The sequence below is a fragment of the Geotrypetes seraphini genome, chromosome 6, assembly GCF_902459505.1.
Source record: "Geotrypetes seraphini chromosome 6, aGeoSer1.1, whole genome shotgun sequence".
NCBI lineage: Eukaryota > Metazoa > Chordata > Amphibia > Gymnophiona > Dermophiidae > Geotrypetes > Geotrypetes seraphini.
The window spans coordinates 154,612,882-154,632,819 of NC_047089.1; the positions used below are offsets into that span (position 1 = coordinate 154,612,882).

Genomic DNA, 19,938 nt, shown 5'->3' on the forward strand with positions numbered 1-19,938 from the left:
ATTGGACAAGAGCATTTGTCAAGGAGAGAGATTACTAGGGGTTACACAAAAAGTCATGGTAAGACTAGCAAAGGTAAAGAACAGTTTAGCTGGGTTTTGAGGATTTTTAAATCAGATCAGAGAAAATAGAATTTTTGGCCTTCCTCTCTTTATTGGTTTAGAATAGTTGATTTAGCTTAGCAATTCTGGTAGATTTCAACTGACCTATGCATTCTTCAGACATATTCAGCTCATCGTACCTGACATTCTAAAAATTCCAATCATTGGTGAAAACAAGGCTGTTTCCTAGAAACTGAAGGCTCGAAGTGGGGCCTAAATGTCTGAGATACTACAAAGTAGAGAGTCCCAGCACTGTAGCTGTGCATCTATTAATAATGTTTGAAAAATCGGTAGGAAATAGTGCAAGACAAGGAAGTGTATTCTGTTCTATCAAATGAAGGCATCTTGTCCAGTGACCCGAATGGTTGGTGGAGAAGGAGTGAAGGAGAATTGTTAGATTAAAAATAGTCAATAAAAAAAGATAAAACCAGTCATCGGACCAAGACATTGGTGTGGTAAGAGAGATGGAAGTTGGAGAATGAATAAGCACCAGTGTGGTCTATGGAGTGGATGGGCATGCTAACATGTTGCAAAAGTTGGAGATAAGAAAGGAGAGAAATCGGGCAGTTCTGGGGTGATTGGGATCATCAACATGGATATTAGTCACCTATAATAATTAGGTTTAGGAATCTGGCATCAGCTAAGGTCTGATACGACCAGGTTCCACTCTGCAGCACAGAGAAGGGGTAGGCAATACAGAAACAAAAGGTGAGTGTTTCTAGAAATCTCCCAGGAGTAATTCCGGGTGAGGCAATATGTGGGAAGATGGTTCCCTGATAGCAGGAGCACTTGAAATGATAGCAAGTGCTCTTTCATTCTTTGTTAGACCTGTGGAGTAAAGGGCTGAGTAAACTGGGGAGAGGCATAAACAAAGATAGGCCTCTTCCCTTGGAAGGAACCATGTTTCAGTGAGACAAATAAGATCAGCATGGGACATGATATATACCGTATTTTCGCGGATATAACGCGCGCGTTATACGTGATTTTACGTACCGCGCATACCCCTCGCGCGTTATATGCCTGAGCGCGGTATACAAAAGTTTTTAAACATAGTTCCCACCCCGCCCGACGCCCGATTCACCCCCCCAGCAGGACCGCTCGCACCCCCACCCCGAACGACCGCTCGCACGCGCTCCCACCCGCACCCGCATCCACGATCGGAGCAAGAGGGAGCCCAAGCCCTCTTGCCCGGCCGACTCCCCGACGTCCGATACATCCCCCCCCCGGCAGGACCACTCGAACCCTCACCCCGAAGGACCGCCGACTCCCCAACAATATCGGGCCAGGAGGGAGCCCAAACCCTCCTGGCCACGGCGACCCCCTAACCCCACCCCGCACTACATTACGGGCAGGAGGGATCCCAGGCCCTCCTGCCCTCGACGCAAACCCCCTCCCCCCAACGACCGCCCCCCCCCCAAGAACCTCCGCCCGTCCCCCAGCCGACCCGCGACCCCCCTGGCCGACCCCCACGACACCCCCACCCGCCTTCCCCGTACTTTGTGTAGTTGGGCCAGAAGGGAGCCCAAACCCTCCTGGCCACGGCGACCCCCTAACCCCACCCCGCACTACATTACGGGCAGGAGGGATCCCAGGCCCTCCTGCCCTCGACGCAAATCCCCCTCCCTCCAACGACCGCCCCCCCCCCCAGGAACCTCCGACCGCCCCCCCAGCCGACCCGCGACCCCCCTGGCCGACCCCCACGACCCCCCCACCCCTCTTCCCCGTACCTTTGGAAGTTGGCCGGACAGACGGGAGCCAAACCCGCCTGTCCGGCAGGCAGCCAACGAAGGAATGAGGCCGGATTGGCCCATCCGTCCTAAAGCTCCGCCTACTGGTGGGGCCTAAGGCGCGTGGGCCAATCAGAATAGGCCCTGGAGCCTTAGGTCCCACCTGGGGGCGCGGCCTGAGGCACATGGGCCAAACCCGACCATGTGTCTCAGGCCGCGCCCCCAGGTGGGACCTAAGGCTCCAGGGCCTATTCTGATTGGCCCACGCGCCTTAGGCCCCACCAGTAGGCGGAGCTTTAGGACGGATGGGCCAATCCGGCCTCATTCCTTCGTTGGCTGCCTGCCGGACAGGCGGGTTTGGCTCCCGTCTGTCCGGCCAACTTCCAAAGGTACGGGGAAGGGGGGTGGGGGGGTCGTGGGGGTCGGCCAGGGGGGTCGCGGGTCGGCTGGGGGGGAGGGGGGTTTGCGTCGAGGGCAGGAGGGCCTGGGATCCCTCCTGCCCGTAATGTAGTGCGGGGTGGGGTTAGGGGGTCGCCGTGGCCAGGAGGATTTGGGCTCCCTCCTGGCCCAATATTGTCGGGGAGTCGGCGGTCCTTCGGGGTGGGGGTGCGAGTGGTCCTGCCGAGGGGGGAGAAGAATCGGACGTCGAGGGGGGGCATCAGGCTTTTAGGATGGGGACAGGACTTCAAGGGGGGACAGGCAGATCTTCAAGGGGGACAGGCAGACCTTCAAGGGGGACAGGACTTCAAGGGGGGACAGGCAGACCTTCAAGGGGGGACAGGACTTCAAGGGGGACAGGCACGGAGAGGCGGGGCAGTGCACCGAAAGTCAGGGCGGGTGAACGGTGAGTCGGGGTAACCAGAGGAGAGTCGGGGCAGTGCACCGAAAGTCAGGGTGAGTCGGGGCAACCAGAGGAGAGTCGGGGCAGTGCACCGAAAGTCAGGGTGAGTCGGGGCAACCAGATGAGAGTCGGGGAGGGCGAAAGGAGAGTCGGGGTGGCCAGAGGAGAGTCGGGGAGAGCGAAAGGAAAGTCGGGGTGGCCAGAGGAGAGTCGGGCAGCATGCGCGTTATATGCCTGAGCGCGGTATAGAAAAGTTTTTGTACATATCATCGTGATTTCTGCGCGCTATACCCCTGTGCGCGTTTTACAATGGTGCGCGTTATATCCGCGAAAATACGGTAATCATCAGCTGAGATTTTTTATGCAGTGGATGACAATTAAGCAAAGTAAAGAATATAGTTACAGAAGAGGTAGGTGTCGTAGATAAGATAAGTGAAGCAAGTTACTAACCTGTACTTGATGTGTAGAGGCCTTTAAAGGAAGTTGGTCAATGGCTCCAAAATAGTAGAATATGCTGCAAAGTTGTCATTTGGTAGAAGAGGGAAAGTTATTTTTTTAAAAGTTAAAAATTGCTAAAACAAAAGCATATAAAGCTGGGGCAGCAACAAAAGGCTAAAAAATTAAATAGGGCCATCACATGTACAGTATTTATAATAATGCCCCATCTCGCTCGCCTGAGGAGTACAACCTTTATGTGCACTCCTTCAGCATGGAAAATAAGTGACTCAAAGAAATATTCATTCAGATCAGATTTAATCACATCTAGAGATGCCACTCGGGTTCCAGTAGTGAACATAAGAATAGCCTTACTGTGTCATTCCAATGGTCCATCTAGCCCAGTATGGCATCTTTATGATGGTCAATCCAGATCACAAGTACCTGCCAAAAATCCAAATAGTAGTAACATTCCATGCTATCAATGCATGGCAAGTAGCGGCTTCCTCCACATCTGTCTCAATAGCAGACTATGGCCTTCTCCTCCAGGAACTTTTCCAAACCTTTTTTTTAAACCAGCAAAAACTAGAAAAACCAGGCTGAAACAAGAAAAATACAGGATGTCTGTGCCTAGAACTAAACGGCACTAGCAATGCACTAACAGAGTGAAACAAGTGCAGAACACCGCAAGTGGCCCAAAGAAATATTCACTTGTCTTCCTGGTTTGGTGAGGTCACATTCATTTGACTTAGATCAGAGCCAATCTAGGTCCCCTCAGATGCCTCCCCTCTTCCTCCAACATATCTTCAAGAAGCAGGAGTGACGACTGGCACCACCTTTTCCAAGATGAAGACAGGAGCAAGTGCTCACGAATGAAAGATTTAGAATAGCAAAAATACAGCAGACCAGTTTAAGATGTCTATAGTCCAAATTTATTCACCACAAACAAAGTAAGGAAAGATAAAAACACTCAAAAAGCCTGATGTGGCCGTTTCACCTTCCTAAGGGTTGTGTTAGGGGCTGAATAAAGACAAGCAGGTTTAATCTCAAAGCTTCACCTATCTGGTTAAAAAGCAGCTGTGTATGCAGTCTCTATTTTTGATAGCACAGCATTGATCCCACCTCTTGAAGGTCTGGGAGATCACTAGTTGCCAGGGAATTTTTTTTTAATGGTGGGGCAGGTCATATCAGGGATCAGGAGAGACTACCAGGGATTTGTGGTGTTGGGAGCATGCAGACCCAGCATTTTTTTTTTAAATATTCCTCTCCCTTTCAGTTTTGAGCCAATCGTGGCTCATGCACTGACTGGAAGGGAGACATTTTCACAATGTGCTTCAGATTATAGCCATTATAGCTGCTGTATATATTTGAATTAATTTCATGGTAGTAGCCCCCCCCCCCCCGTATTCAGCCATTGACACATGGCTCTACCATATGGCTTTCTGCATTGACCCCTCAAAAAAACATAATAAATTGGGCTTATAGCTCACCTTGCTTGAGCCAGGCATCCTTGTAGCAAAAGCTGGAATTGTCTTCTGCAGAGTACAAATAGGATGTATTACACTTCCCAATCTGTTTATGTAATCTTGCCACAAGCTTATTGCTTTCAGTCCTGTAGCATCGCTTTTATTTAGGCATAGAACAGTTCATAGGATTTTAGCTCACATTCATCAAATTTTCTACTTCAAGTAAATTCAAGTAAGGAAACTTGCAGTTGCTAGCCGAATGTTCATGTAACCTCTAAACCTAACATCAATTCTTTCTGCAGCATTTTGTGTGTGCAAAGTGTGAAAAACCATTTCTTGGTCATCGTCACTATGAGAGGAAAGGATTGGCTTATTGTGAAACACATTACAATCAGGTGAGATAATCTTTCATTGTGTCACACTAATTCATCTTAACAAGATATATAAGAACTTAAGAATGTTTTTCTTTAGGAAAAATGATCTATTGGAAAACAATACAGTGAAAAAACTAATATGAACTACCTTTATACAAGTTAGTTTTCTTTGTTTCCTTAAGCTTTTTGTTATTTCACTCATTTTTTAAACATAGAAACATAGAAATAGACAGAAGATAAGGGCCACGGCCCATCTAGTCTGCCCACCCCAATGACCCTCCCCTACCTTTCTCTTGTGTGTATATATAATTCATTGAATAACAAATTTGGAAATGTATCTACTAATAAATGTTTATTCATGTATAATGAACCATCTCAATTAAACCCTCCCCAAAATGCTGCGGTTTTCTCTCTCTTTATAACTGACTTCCTCTCTGTTCCTCCTTCACTGGCAGACGTGTGCAGGGCATGTGCTTATGTTCCCCTTGGCAGCTCTACCCACCCTCCAAAACAATGTTAAATTTAATACCTTGGCTGGCGGGGATACACAGCATCGCAATCACCAACCTTAATGTCTCCATTAAGTACAAAGATTGTACCGCGTGCAGGACTGAGCTGGCATGTGCTTATGGTCCCCTTGGCAATTCTACCTCTTTTTCCCATAGTAGATCAAGAGGAAGAAGGGGATAAGGCTGACATAAACATGTTTTCCAGTTCTTGTATTAGAACAGCACCTTGCATCTCTTAGGATTCAAGGATATTGCTTGGTTTGAACTTGCTGGTTTACAAAGGGTATAATATTCAATCAACTCATCCACAAAACACAAGTTCTCCTGTTTTTTGGTGGGAGAAGTGGGGGGGGGGCAGATTGGCTCGGTTAAAGCTGTAATATTTGAAATAACATTAATTCAAATATTTGACTTTTTTTTTAAACACCCCCCCCCCCTTTACAAAACCGTAGCACGATTTTTCACGCCGTAACAGCTCCAACGCTCATAGAATTCCTATAAGCGTTGGAGCTGTTACCCCCGTGCCGGTGCTAAAAACTGCGCTATGGTTTTGTAAAGGGGGGGGGAGGTAAGTGTTTGCATCTGGATTCTATCTAAAGAGCTCTTTCTTAAATTTTGTTTTTTTTAAATTTTCCCTTGCAGTTATTTGGTGATGTTTGTTTCCACTGCAACCATGTAATTGAAGGAGATGGTATGTATATATATATATATATATATTTTATTTTTTTTATAAGAACTACATAGCAGACCGTGAATTGTGAAGAAATTATCACTGCAATAGCTGTTAGAGATTTGAGGAAATCAGCTATAGATCTTACAAAATTGCTGTATAAAATAACTAGAAATGAAGTATTTTGTGTCCCTTCTTTCATATGAAGAATGGAATTATTTATATTTATTAACCATAAAAGCTAGATTTAGTCAAATCTCCTGTTTCAGCTAGATCCCAGAAAGCAAGGTCATGTACCAAACTATTGACAGAAGCAAGTATTAAACTCTGTTTTCTTGATTTCTCCTACAATTATAGTCCATTCCTGTGGAATGACTCGGGTCATAGCCATATGCAGAGGGGTACTTTTCTTCCACTTGTTGATGCTTAACTAGTAAAGGAAAATGAGTTATGCCCATTAACTAACAGGTGGCGATAGAAAGAATTGTGCTTATCTTACCAGTGCACAGCTTCAACAGCAGATGGAAGGGAATGTACTCCGCAGTTCCTGGTCCAGAGTGTCTGCTGGCTCTCAATTCAGCAATGGGGTAGGGATTGTTGGTGTGCAAACCTAGAAGTTCTAGGTCCCTCCACATTCTCCTCCACAGACATTTCTGTAAATCTTCCTTTTAAAAAATGAGCATTTTCCAAAAGAAAATATAATGCTTGACTTGCATTTGCCATGTTGGTTCCACCACATCTTTTTTTTTTTTTGCCTGTCTTTGGAGAGGGAAATTGAAGATAGAATTGCTTCTGTACAATATGACCTGGTCTTCCTGCTAGTAATGAAATCAATTCCACTAAATAACATGGCACCTGGCCATACAAAATATAAAAAAATCATAATACAAAGCTTAAAATAAGCCCTTGCGTTTACTGGCAACCAATTTAATTTAATGAAATATGGTGTAATTCTATCATATTTAGAGATGGAAAAAAATTACCCTCCTCGCAGTATTCTGCACAGTTTGTAATCCTTTCAACAATTCTTTAGCACATCATAAATAAACAATATTACAGTACACTTCTCCCTCCGTATTCGCGGTTTCAGCATTCGCGGTTTCGATTATTCACAGTTTTTAGCTTGCTGGCTTCTCCCCCCCCCCCCCCCAATTACATCAGCTTGCATAGAGAAATCGCTGATTCCCATCGCTTTCTTCACTGTGTTTTGCCTCTCCTTCAGGAACAGGCCAGGTCTCCCGCCATGTTAGTCGTGGTTTCACCATATTCACGATGGTTTTTAATAGAAAGCCGTGAATAACATATGAAAAAGTTATTTGGAGTTTTTTGTATTTGCGGGTCTGTTAATCCCCTATACGGAGGGAGAGGTGTCTTATCTCGGAAAGAGTAAGCGTTTGAACCACAAGTGCAAAAACTAACTTATCAAAATATTTCAGAACTACCCGTAATTTGCTTAAAAGAAAAAAAAAATGATTTTTTTTACTAACCAGATTAACTTGATGCTCCAGGCTCAGTACATTATCTGATTGAATGCTCAAAACTCTAGTTTGCATATCAAAAGTGTAATTACTTTGGCCAAAGTGTGATAAAAGATCTGATCTAGCCAAAGGAACTTAATTTTGTCTATATTTATCTTCAATTTATGGGTTGTAACCCATTTCAGTACGTTATCAAGCACTAATTTCAATGCAGACCAATTAGAATCCTTATTATTAAAAGGCAAGAGAATACTGAAGTCACCTGCATAAATATAATTGAATGCATTAAGGGCTCCTTTTACAAAGGTGTGCTAAGTGTTTTAGCGCGTGCTAACCACACGCTAAATGCTAATGCGTGCATGTTAGTCTAAAGACGCGTTAGCAGTTAGCACGCGCTAAACGCACGCTAAAACGCATAGCGCACCTTAGTAAAACTGGGGGTAAGTTTTTCAACTGTTACAAAAGATTGCATCATAACATTAAACAATATTGGGGACAAGGGGGACCCTTGTGGCACCACTCTGTTCGGGTTACAGGCGATCCCAATTGCCTCAAACAGATTGGTCACATTGTGGTAGAAGCAGAGCCCATCTTGATGAGTGAAGAAGGTGGAAAAAGCTTAGTCCCGCTTCCTCAGATTTGTGACCTGAACACTTTCTTCCAGGGCTGGTTTTAGACATGCTGGGGCCCAGGGCAAAAATTAAAGAGAGGGGCCCCCTCCCCCTGGTCTCCCCAATGTCATTACTACCACACACAAAACAACTTTTACTAACTTCTCCTCACAAAAAACAGGCAGACCTTTTTATTGCGCAGATACTTTAAATTAAGACTATAACTTCCTTATGTGCTCTGTTTATCGTTCCAGTCTTTTTATTGAATTTTTTTAAATATATATTTAAATTTTTTATTATAAATTTTGTGAAAAGAAGTTTACAATCACACAACCACCACTAATATACATCTAGTATACAATATACAGCAAGCACTGAGTATCAAGATATACCAATAATATACAGTACAACAACAAATCTCCCCTACCCCATCCCCCCCACTCAGCTAAAATATTTCCCAGGAGCACAGACCTCCCTATTGTGTTACTCATTTCTCTCCTGTGTTATATTACATATTTTCTGTGAAACAATTTGATGGTCTTTTGAAAGATGGTATAACAAATACAAAGAAAGAAATAAAATGTGAGTTCAGTGTGCAAAAAGATATTATTTTTAATCTCTTTTTGTGAAGATAAAAAGGGCTTCAAGATATTTAGTGGCTTTTTTTTTTTTTTGTTAGTGAAAGCTGTGTGGTAATCATAACTTTGTTTTTTCAACAGTTGTTTCTGCTCTGAACAAGGCCTGGTGTGTTAACTGTTTTGCTTGTTCCACTTGCAACACTAAATTAACGCTCAAGTAAGTATTTTCAAGGATAAAATAATTCAGCATGCTTACAGATCATTGTATAACTAGAGATGCATAATTTTGATGGGCAAATATGAAGGCAGAATTTGGCTTTTGGGTTTCCTTACAGTTTAAATGATTGTTGTTCTCTTCCAGTTGGCATTCCTTCTTAACTCTCTCTGCTCTTCTTTCCTGCATTCCTTGCTGCCACATGCAAAAGGGACAAATTTGTTGAAATTGATCTAAAACCCCGTCTGTAGACACTGCTATGAGCAGATACCTGAAGAGTTTAAGCGTCGACTTGCCAAGCGTGAGAGAGAAGCAAAGGACAAAGATAAGCAGAAAAAGAAAAAGCCGATCTGTTTGTAAACTTTCCTTTCCTTTCTACATTCACCTCTGCTACCACTTGCTTTGGTTAGTCTATAAAGAATGCACTACTTTATTTGCATGTGTGTGTCTAATCGGGGGTTGAATACCAGCAGATTTATGATATACTGTAATGTTGTTTGGAGTTACAAGAAGTTAAAAAAAGAAGAACATTAACCTATCCTAGAAAGTATTTTTAATTTTTATGTAACTGGTGAAGCAAGTATATTGAACAATTTTTTTTTCACTTCAGCTTTTGTGCATTTTAAGCATAAATTGGAGAGATTGAGATTATATCCAGCATGTCCTGCTTTTTTCAGATGCTATCCCATGAGAAACATATTTATTGAAGCTTTTGCTAGTTTGTTTAAAAAATTCTTATCCCACACTCTCTCCAGTTGTGGGCAGTTCACAATAAAAGTATACATAATAAACACAAGTATAAAACAACTAGTCTTTAAGCCCGTTACATTAACGGGTGCTAGAGTAGATGTCTGTCTGTCTGTTATTTTTTTTTTTTCTTTGTCTCTCTCTCCTTGCACACTACTTGTCTGTCATTTTTTCTGTCTATGTCTCTTCCTATGTCCTTAGTGCCCCTAGTGCCGCCTTCCTACGTCCTTACCTTATTGCCCCAATGCCTGCGTACTGTGTCCTTAGTGCCCCAGTGCCAGGGTACTGTGTCCTTAATGCCCCCAGTGCCTCCTTCTTATGCCCTCAGTGCCTCCTTCCCGTGTCCTTAGTGCCCCCAGTGACACTGTGCTGCTTAGTGCCCCCAGTGCCTCCTTCCTTTGTCCTCATCATTATCTTCCAGACTTTGTCCCACCCCCACCCCGATGCCAGCCTGCCTGCCTCCCATCCCCCTGAGCAGCATATATCCATTTAACCCCCCGCCACTGACCCTACCCGGCACACCCGAAACCCCCATTGACCCTCCCAGCCGACCCTCCACCGCTAGATGGCCGACAAACCTCCCAGCTCCAGCAGCGTCCGAGGCACAGTAAACACGCTGATTCGCGGTCTTCTACTGGCCTTATTTCCTCTGCCTCGTCTCTGATGATGTCATCAGGGACATGGCAGAGGAAATTAGGCCAGTAGAAGGATGCGAAGCAGCGTGTTTACTCTGCCTCGGACGCTGCTGGATCCGGGAAGTTTATGGTCGTCTCGCGGTGGGTCAGCTGGAAGGGTCAACGGGGGTTACTGGTGTGCCGGGTAGGGTCAGCGGCTGGGGGGAGTCGCAGCGTGTTACCTTCGCGCGGTCCTTAGACGCGCGCATGCGTACTCTTACCTGCCACAGCCCGACAGATCAGGGATCAGGGAACACGGTGTAAGAGTGCGCATGCGCGCTTAGCATTTTATTATATAGGATATAAAATACCATATCAACACACTAATAAAAATAAGTGGTCTCCTCATCTGAGTTTTAATATCTTCTTCTGTGCTGATATACAATATAAATGCTGAAAAAAAAGGTGACAGTAGCATTTGGAAAACTCATTGGTAGGTCCAATTCTGATACATCTCTAGAATGTTATGGAGATTAGGTAATCCAGAGGTGGCCTGTCACAGTGATGTAGAACAAAGTTTCTCAGCTTCTTCAAACCAAGTACCCCGCTCAAGCTCCGCCCCAGACCCATCAAGCTCCGCCCTTGACACCACCCCTATAGTACTGCTACTAATTGTAATGCAATTTCTTCCATCCATTTTTCATATGCACACAATATAATCTTTTTAATACATAATGGTAACCACAAAATTAAAATAAACACAAAGCACGCTGTATGCACAGAAAATGATAAAAGAGGGCCACAATTAAGTCATAATTACAAATACATAGTTACAAGTTCAAGTAGGTCATCGTTGACTCATCGTTATGTCCCAAACAGTTGCATTAGATCAGGGATGCCCACACTTTTTTGGCTTGCGAGCTACTTTTAAAATGACCAAGTCAAAATGATCTACCAACAATAAAAATTTAAAAAAACATAAAGCACACTGTACGCAGAGAAAATGTTAATTATCATTTATATTTGGGTTTTTTTTTTTTCAAAGAGGTCAAGGCAGATGACTTTAAAATATGCAGTCACCTCAGTAAGGACTATAGAAAAATAGATAAATATATAGTGCAAGTTTCCAAGTTTATTTTAAAATTTGATATTTCACTTATGCACGGTGCTTAGAAACCAGATAAGTATAAAATAAGGGGATACATAGGACAAGATGCACAGACGTACTGCTATCTTACCACCCTGCTGCTGCTGCTACTGCTAAAGCCGACACAAAGTCTTCTTTCCAGCGGACGTTCTGAACCAGCCAGGCAGTGATTGGCTGTCCCAGAACATTCTCTCCAATGTCAGAATTGATGTCGGAAAGAAGACTTCCTGTCAGCTTTAGCAGCAGGGCGTAAAATAGCTGCCGACCCGGGGAAAGGAAAGAGGGAGGATTTTTTTTTTGCGCGACAGGTAGGGACAAGAAATGATCGCCTGTCCCGTTGTCCCCGAGCACAGCTTCGGGACGCTGTCCCTGAAAACGGGACATTTCGGCGTCCCGAAGCTGTTTGTGGGGACAACGGGATAGGAGGTCTGAAAACGGGACCTATGGTCACCTTAATCTTGCCGGCCCTGCGCGGCCAGCAGAAATTTCCTGCAGACCGACACCGGTCTGCGGACCGGCGGTTGAAGAACAGTGATCTAATGGATGGGAGGATGGTGTGCCACATTATCCCAGGACAAGCAGGCAGGTATTCTCACTAGTGGGTGATGTCATCAGACAGAGCCCCGGTACGGACGTCTCACAAGCACGTGTTGCTTGTAGAAACTTAAAGTTTCTAGATGCCCGCACCGCGCATGCGCCGGTGCCTTCCTACCCGGAGATCCGGGCGTGTCTCCTCAGTTCTTTCTTTTCCGCGGAGCTGAGAAGTTCAACTTCTTCATGCGCTAGCTGAATTCAGTTAAATTTGCCTTCCTTGTCCGCGTTTTCGCTTTCTTTTAATTACAGTTAACAGTTCTTTTCTTTTCAGTAAAAAAAAAAAAAAAAAAAGAAGATTATTTCCTCCGGCGGGTCGAACGGGCCGGCCACGTGGCTCAGGCCCACTGGCTTCGACCTCGCGGCGGAGATTTTCCGGCCTATGTCCCGGCCAATCACCGGGTTTTAAAAGTGCAGCAAGTGCCAACGCGCGATTTCACTCACGGACCCTCACTGGCGCTGTTTGCAGTGTTTGGGCCCTGACCACATCCCGAAATCGTGCAGGCCTTGCTCTACCCTTACGGCACGCTCATTCAAGCGGCGTTGCCTATATGTGGGAATCGATGTTCAAGATGGACGCAGCTAAGGATCCCTCAGCCTCCACTTCATCTGATACCTCCCCGGTTCGGGCGAAACCGGCATCGACCCCTCCTGCATCGAGTGTGGTGAAACCGGCATCGCTCACCCCGACACCATCCACGAGCTCGACGTCGGTGCCTGCCCCGGTCTCCTCGGTTCAGGTACCTCTTCCTTCCACAGTGCCACCAATGGTCATCAAAGTGCCGAAAGCTACTAAGCAGAAGCACTCGGCCTCGAAGGAGCGCGATGTCTGTGCGAGGAGGACCCCCCTTTCGGTGCGGATCCCTCCTTATCGGCTTCGCTACGGTCCGTGCTGGAAGCTCAATTCGTTGAGCTCATGCAGACCATCGGACCCGGGCTCATCGCTGCCATACAGGGTGACCTCCCCGTACCGGTCCAAAGGGCGGTCCGCCCCCTCCCCCTCCCCCCACACCGTTCGACCTCGACAACCGACGAGGACGAACGGGGGAGGGCGGCGATGCCCACGCGGCAAGCCTCGCTTACCGATATGCCGCCATTAGAACCCATTACGCCCCCGCGCCAACATGGGACCAGACCTCCGATCGATACTCGAAGCCCTGGGCATAGTCAGGAAGAGTTCTTCCGTACTCCTTACCAGACTTGGGTAGCATCGCAAGAACCCGCATCGCAAACCCAGTTGCGATCCACCGCTTCCAGCCCTATCCACTTGGGGGCCTCGGGAGACCATGCGATGCACAGACGATCCCGATCCCCGTCCCGCCACCGAGACGGGCACCGATCGAGACACTCATCCTGGCACTCCTCACGCCATTCGGAGGTGTCACCGCAGAAAAAACTGCAACGTAGGGGATACTCCTCATCAGAGGTGTCCCCTCCGAGGGGCCCGGAGTACGAGGAGACACCGGTGCCCGATTCTCCTTGTCACTCCCCGATGTCCACGGACCTGGAGGCCTCCTCCTCCTCCAGCCCGTCCCACAGACCGACTCTGGCGGAACAATTGTCCTTCTCATCATTCCTCCGACAAATGGCGGATGATCTGGATGTGACCCTTGACACGGGCTCCCGATACTCCAAAGAGTATCTGGACACCATGCATTTACCTAACCCTCCAACGGAGTCGCTTCGGCTCCCCTTGCATAAATTACTGGACCAGACCTTCATGCAGTGCTTCGAAACACCGTATTCCATACCGGCGATCCCCAGCAAACTCGATGCTCGATACCGCATCGTGCACCATAAAGGGTTCGAGGGCCCTCAACTCTCCCACCAATCCCTACTGGTCGAGTCCTCCCTTAAACGCTCTCATCCCTCCCAGGTCTACGCCTCTGTACCGCCGGGCCGAGAGGGGAGAACGATGGACAAATTTGGTAGAAAATTCTACCAAAACTCCATGATGGCGTCACGGGTGCTAAACTACAACTTCTTTTTCTCTTCCTATCTGGAGTTCTTCTTGCCGGTGCTCCGCAAGTTCACTCCGTTCATAGACAACCAAGCTCGATTCGAGTTCGAGGAAGTGGTAGCCTCCCTCTCCCAATTACGCCTCCAGCTGATGCAATCCTCCTTCGATGCATTCGAACTCTCGGCACGCGCCGCCGCAAGCGCGGTAGCTATGCGTCGCCTGGCATGGCTCCGTACTATCGATATGGATCCCAACCTACAGGACAGGACTCGCCAACGTACCATGTGCTGGAGCTGACCTGTTCGATGAGTCTATCGAAACTGTTACCAAGAAGCTGTCGGATCATGAAAAAATCCTTTCAATCCATCCTGCGGCCCAAACCCAAACCTCAACAGTCTCGACCTTCCAGGCCACCCCTGATTTACCAGCGGCGTTACATGCCCAGACAAACGCCTGCTGCGAGACAGCCTGCGAAGAGACAACCTCCCCAGAAGTCTCAGCAAAAACCTCAGCCACCGGCTGTACCTAAGGCTCCCCAGCCCTTTTGACGCCCCTCCCGGGAGCATAACCTCGGCCTCTCCCATAGGGGGCCGCCTCCATCTTTTTTACCATCGATGGGAGGCCATAACCACGGACCTATGGGTCCTCACCATCATAAGAGAAGGATACTCTCTTCAATTCCACCGGGTCCCCCCGGACCATCCTCCAAGAGAGTATCCTTCAAGCTCGACGCAGACCGCCCTTCTTCTTCAGGAAGTCCAAACCTTACTTCAGCTTCGGGCTGTCGAGCCGGTCCCGTCAGACCATTGAACCGAGGGTTTTACTCCCGGTACTTCCTCGTCCCGAAGAAAACGGGCGACCTGCGACCCATTTTAGACCTTCGGGCCCTCAACAAGTTCCTGGTCAAAGAGAAGTTTCGCATGTTGACTTTGGCTTCTCTATACCCCCTCCTCGAGCAGAACGACTGGTTATGCTCCCTGGATCTCAAGGAGGCCTACACTCACATCCCCATTCACCCGGCCTCCCGAAAGTTCCTCAGATTTCGGGTGGGAAATCTGCACCTACAGTATCGAGTGCTACCATTCGGCCTATCTTCATCCCCCAGAGTCTTCAAAAAGTGCCTGGTGGTAGTGGCCGCAGCACTCCGGGACAGGGGTCTACAGGTGTTCCCATACCTCGACGACTGGCTCATCAAGGCCCCGTCAGCCCCAGAGGTCACTTCGGCGGCCTTGGCTACAACCTACTTCCTCCAGAATTTGGGCTTCGAGATCAACTTCTCCAAGTCTCATCTACAACCCACCCAGTCCCTCCCCTTCATCGGAGCGGTCCTGGACACCACCCGACTCCGAGCATTCCTGCCTCGGCAACGCATGGAGTCTCTTCTTCATCTCTGCCAATCGGTGTCTACTCGCCAAACCCTACCGGCGAGACAACTGATGGTGCTCCTGGGCCATATGGCCTCCACAGTACATGTGACACCCTTTGCCAGACTCCACCTCAGGATCCCCCAGTGGACCCTGGCATCACAGTGGAATCAGACGTCCGATCCACTATCCAAACGCATCTTAGTCACACCTGCTCTTCGGCAGTCTCTACTTTGGTGGATGACCTCTTCGAATCTATCCAGAGGTTTGCTGATGCACTCTCCCCCCCATCAGAAAGTTCTCACAACCGATTCGTCGAATTACGCATGGGGGGCCCACCTGGAGGGTCTCCGCACCCAAGGATTCTGGACCAGTGCGGAAAGACTACACCAAATCAATCTACTGGAACTCAGAGCCATCTTCAATGCGCTCCAAGCTTTCCAACACCTACTCCACGACATGGTAATCCTCATTCGCACAGACAATCAGGCCGCCATGTATTATATCAACAAGCAAGGAGGCACGGGCTCGGCCCTCCTTTGCCAGGAAGCTCTACGAGTCTGGGACTGGGCGGTGCGCCACAACACCCTACTCAGAGCAGTATACATCCAGGGGGAGAACAACGTCCTAGCAGACAAACTAAGCCGTCTGCTACAACCGCACGAATGGACTCTCCATTCCAGCCCCCTTCACCAAATCTTCACGCAATGGGGGACGCCTCAGATAGACCTCTTTGCGGCTCCCCACAACGCCAAACTGCCTCAGTTTTGCTCCAGGATCTACACTCCTCATCGCCTCGAGGCAGATGCTTTTCTACTGAACTGGGGGAAACGATTTCTATATGCGTTCCCACCATTCCCGCTGATCCAGAAGACTCTGGTCAAGCTGAAACTCGAACGGGCCACATGATTCTAATAGCTCCTCGGTGGCCCAGACAACCTTGGTTCTCCCTCCTACTTCAACTCAGCAGCAGGGAACCAGTACCACTTCCAGTGTTTCCTTCACTACTTACTCAACATCAAGGATCACTACTTCATCCCAACCTGCAGTCTCTCCACCTGACAGCTTGGTTCCTCTCAACGTAACCCCTCACCAATTCTCACAAGAAGTGAGGGAGGTCTTGGAAGCTTCCAGGAAGCCCGCCACTCGACAATGCTACTCCCAGAAATGGACCAGATTCTCCTCATGGTGTGTTTCTAAGTCAAAGGAACCTCAGCGAGCTTCCTTATCCTCCGTGCTGGACTATCTCCTACACCTATCTCAATCTGGGCTCAAGTCCACATCCATACGAGTCCACCTGAGCGCTATTGCGGCGTTCCACCAGCCCCTACAAGGGAAACCCCTCTCGGCCCATCCGGTGGTCGCCAGATTTATGAAAGGACTCTTCCATGTTAACCCTCCTCTCAAACCACCCCCAGTAGTTTGGGACCTCAATGTAGTCCTTTCCCATCTCATGAAGCCCCCGTTTGAACCACTCAACAGGGCCCCTCTGAAGTATCTCACCTGGAAAGTACTTTTCCTTGTAGCCCTTACGTCCGCTCGCAGAGTCAGCGAACTCCAGGCATTGATGGCGGATCCACCATTCACAGTATTCCACCATGACAAGGTGGTCCTCCGCACTCACCCGAAATTCCTGCCTAAGGTGGTCTCCGAATTTCATCTCAACCAATCCATTGTACTTCCAGTATTCTTCCCTAAGCCTCATTCTCACCACGGAGAATCGGCCCTTCACACTCTAGACTGTAAACGTGCCTTGGCTTTCTACCTGGATCGCACCAAGCCACACAGAACCACTCCTCAACTTTTTGTCTCCTTCGATCCTAACAAGTTGGGAAGACCCGTATTCAAAGCGCACCATCTCTAATTGGATGGCGGCTTGTATCTCTTTCTGCTATGCCCAGGCTGGATTATCACTTCCTTGTAAGGTCACAGCCCATAAGGTCAGAGCAATGGCAGCCTCAGTAGCATTCCTCAGATCAACACCAATCGAGGAAATTTGCAAGGCTGCCACCTGGTCCTCGGTTCACACATTCACCTCACATTATTGTCTGGATACCCTCTCCAGACGGGATGGACAGTTTGGCCAAACAGTATTGAAAAATTTATTCTCTTAAGTCGCCAACTCCCCCTCCATCCCACTGAGGTTAGCTTGGAGGTCACCCACTAGTGAGAATACCTGCCTGCTTGTCCTGGGATAAAGCAATGTTACTTACCGTAACAGTTGTTATCCAGGGACAGCAGGCAGCTATTCTCACGTCCCACCCACCTCCCCTGGGTTGGCTTCTCAGGCTAGCTACCTGAACTGAGGAGACACGCCCGGATCTCCGGGTAGGAAGGCACCGGCGCATGCGCGGTGCGGGCATCTAGAAACTTTAAGTTTCTACAAGCAACACGTGCTTGTGAGACGTCCGTACCGGGGCTCTGTCTGATGACATCACCCACTAGTGAGAATAGCTGCCTGCTGTCCCTGGATAACAACTGTTACGGTAAGTAACATTGCTTTCTGGGTATGTAATGAGAATTGCCATCAAAGCCTTTTTTTCGAGGCACCTATTGATTTAGTTGCTTTATAGAATCTAGCCAAAAGTGACTTGATTGTTCAGTAGTAAATTCTCTTAAGGCTGGATGGAGTTAACATTTGTAGTGTCTGCTTAATTTCTGGGCCTCAGGGTATGTAATATTGTGTTCATCTTTTGTTCCATAACTTTGCAGTTTTAGGCATTTTTAAAATAACAGTTCAAGCTAGCTAGGTTTTGGAATGTGGAATCAAGATTCAAGCATATATGGTTGATTTTTCTTAGAAGGTGGAAAGGGTTTCACTGTCCAAGCTGGTTTGTAGGTCTTGGTAGCTTCTTTGTGAAGCTTTCACCATGTTTCTCCAATTCATGATGTAACTTCCTTCTTCTTGAATTTTGTAATTCGCTGATTGTCCAGCCTTCTTTCTATGTGAACCGCCTGGAAGTCAGTTTTACTATGGCGGTATAGAAAAATAAAGTTATTATTATCAGCAAGCTTTTTGTCAGTGTAAAGATGTTCCAAATCTGTTTGGGTTTTTTTGTAGAAGTTTGGTATAATAAGGCCTTTCTAGCTTCATAGCTAGCTAATTTGTAATCTTCTAGTAACTTTTTCTAGTGTGTTTTGTCATTTTTGTGTTTGGATTTGCACCACTTTCTTTCCGCTTTTCTTAGTTCTCTTTTTTATTCTGAGGTTGTCTGTAAACCAGGGAGAGGAGAATTTGCAAGTGTTAATTTTTCTTTCCTTGGCTTCGGCTAGATTCTCATAGAGGATCTTGATTCACATGTGCTACTTTGATACGGCTTCTTCGATGGGTGTGGTTAGGCTTATTAATTTCTGTTAAGATTCATTGACCTTCATTGCAGTCTTCTGATGAAGCAGTTTGATTTAATCTGATAGGAATAATTGTAGCAGTTTTCTCCAGTTAAGAGATTTACTGTTTGTTGGATCTAATCTCTCAGAACCAGGTGCTTTTCTCCACCTTGATCTCATCCCTATCTATAATCTACCTAAGAGCAGAAGTTGATAGCTCAATAAGGGAAGTCATCAACATATCTGCCTTCTCTTTCCCCCTCCAATTTTATAAAGATTTCTGCCACAAATGTTAGCACACCCGTTTTCCAGGCCTCTCTGCATAGTTTTTCATGTGTCCTTAACTTTCCCTATGCTTTAGAATTTGTACTTTTTCCTTTATTAAACTAAACTAAACCTTAAGTTTGTATACAGCATCATCTCCATAAAGATAGAGCTCGGCACGGTTTACAGGTAATTCAATAAATGAGGGAAGGACATAATAAGAAATTAGAGGTTATGAAGAGGATAGCTAGCTTTACATTTTAAATAGATAGCTTTACGTTTTAGAGAAAAGCCAGGCTTTCTGATGCTTTCGGAATAATTGGAATGAGCCTAGGTTCCGCAGCAGGGCAGGGAGGTTATTCCAAAGTTCAGTGAATTTGAAGAAAAGGGATTTCCCTAATTTACCTGCATACATGACGAGGGGAAAGATAGTTTGAGTATGTGGGTAGATCTGGTAGTGTCAAGTCTTGAAGAATTCCAGGATAGTGGGATTAGGGGAGGAAGAATGCCATTATTGTTCTATCAGGATAATTTAGTAGTAATCTCAAGGTGCTGAGCGCATGTTGTGTCATAAGAGTTGCTATGTGCCTCTGTCTATATAGTATAAATTATAGTTATATGCCAAGCAAATCAACTTTCTCTTGAAATACAAATTGAAACTTCAGTTAGATTAGTATTTCCTGATATCAAAGAGAATTTTGAAAGATGACCTGCAATTGGCAAGTTATAGTAGTTATGTGCAACTTTATATACCAGAAAAGGAAACCAGGCATTGTGAAATACAAGATTGGGGCCCGAGAAAACAAATTTCCAAGCCGTCTTTTGCAGATCATTTCTTCTAACAAACCTCTCCTTTTATATCAACACTCTGCTTTCTCGGCAGCATATTTTTTTTTTTTTATCAAGCCCTGCTTGTTACATT

At 46.6% G+C, this 19,938-nt stretch overlaps 1 protein-coding gene across 3 annotated transcripts in view; it reads left to right on the forward strand.

The window, feature by feature from the left end:
* Nucleotides 1-19,938, forward strand: part of LIMS1 (LIM zinc finger domain containing 1) — a 111,129-nt gene that overhangs the window by 85,963 nt on the left and 5,228 nt on the right. For 2 of the 3 annotated variants that reach the window (XM_033948867.1, XM_033948865.1), the window contains exons 7-9: nucleotides 4,871-4,963; nucleotides 6,094-6,142; nucleotides 8,930-9,005. In XM_033948867.1, coding sequence (XP_033804758.1) covers nucleotides 4,871-4,963; nucleotides 6,094-6,142; nucleotides 8,930-9,005 — 218 coding nt within the window. Of the gene's footprint in view, nucleotides 1-4,870; nucleotides 4,964-6,093; nucleotides 6,143-8,929; nucleotides 9,006-9,213; nucleotides 9,393-19,938 lie in introns of those variants that run through there. The other variant, XM_033948866.1, reaches the window with a different exon arrangement.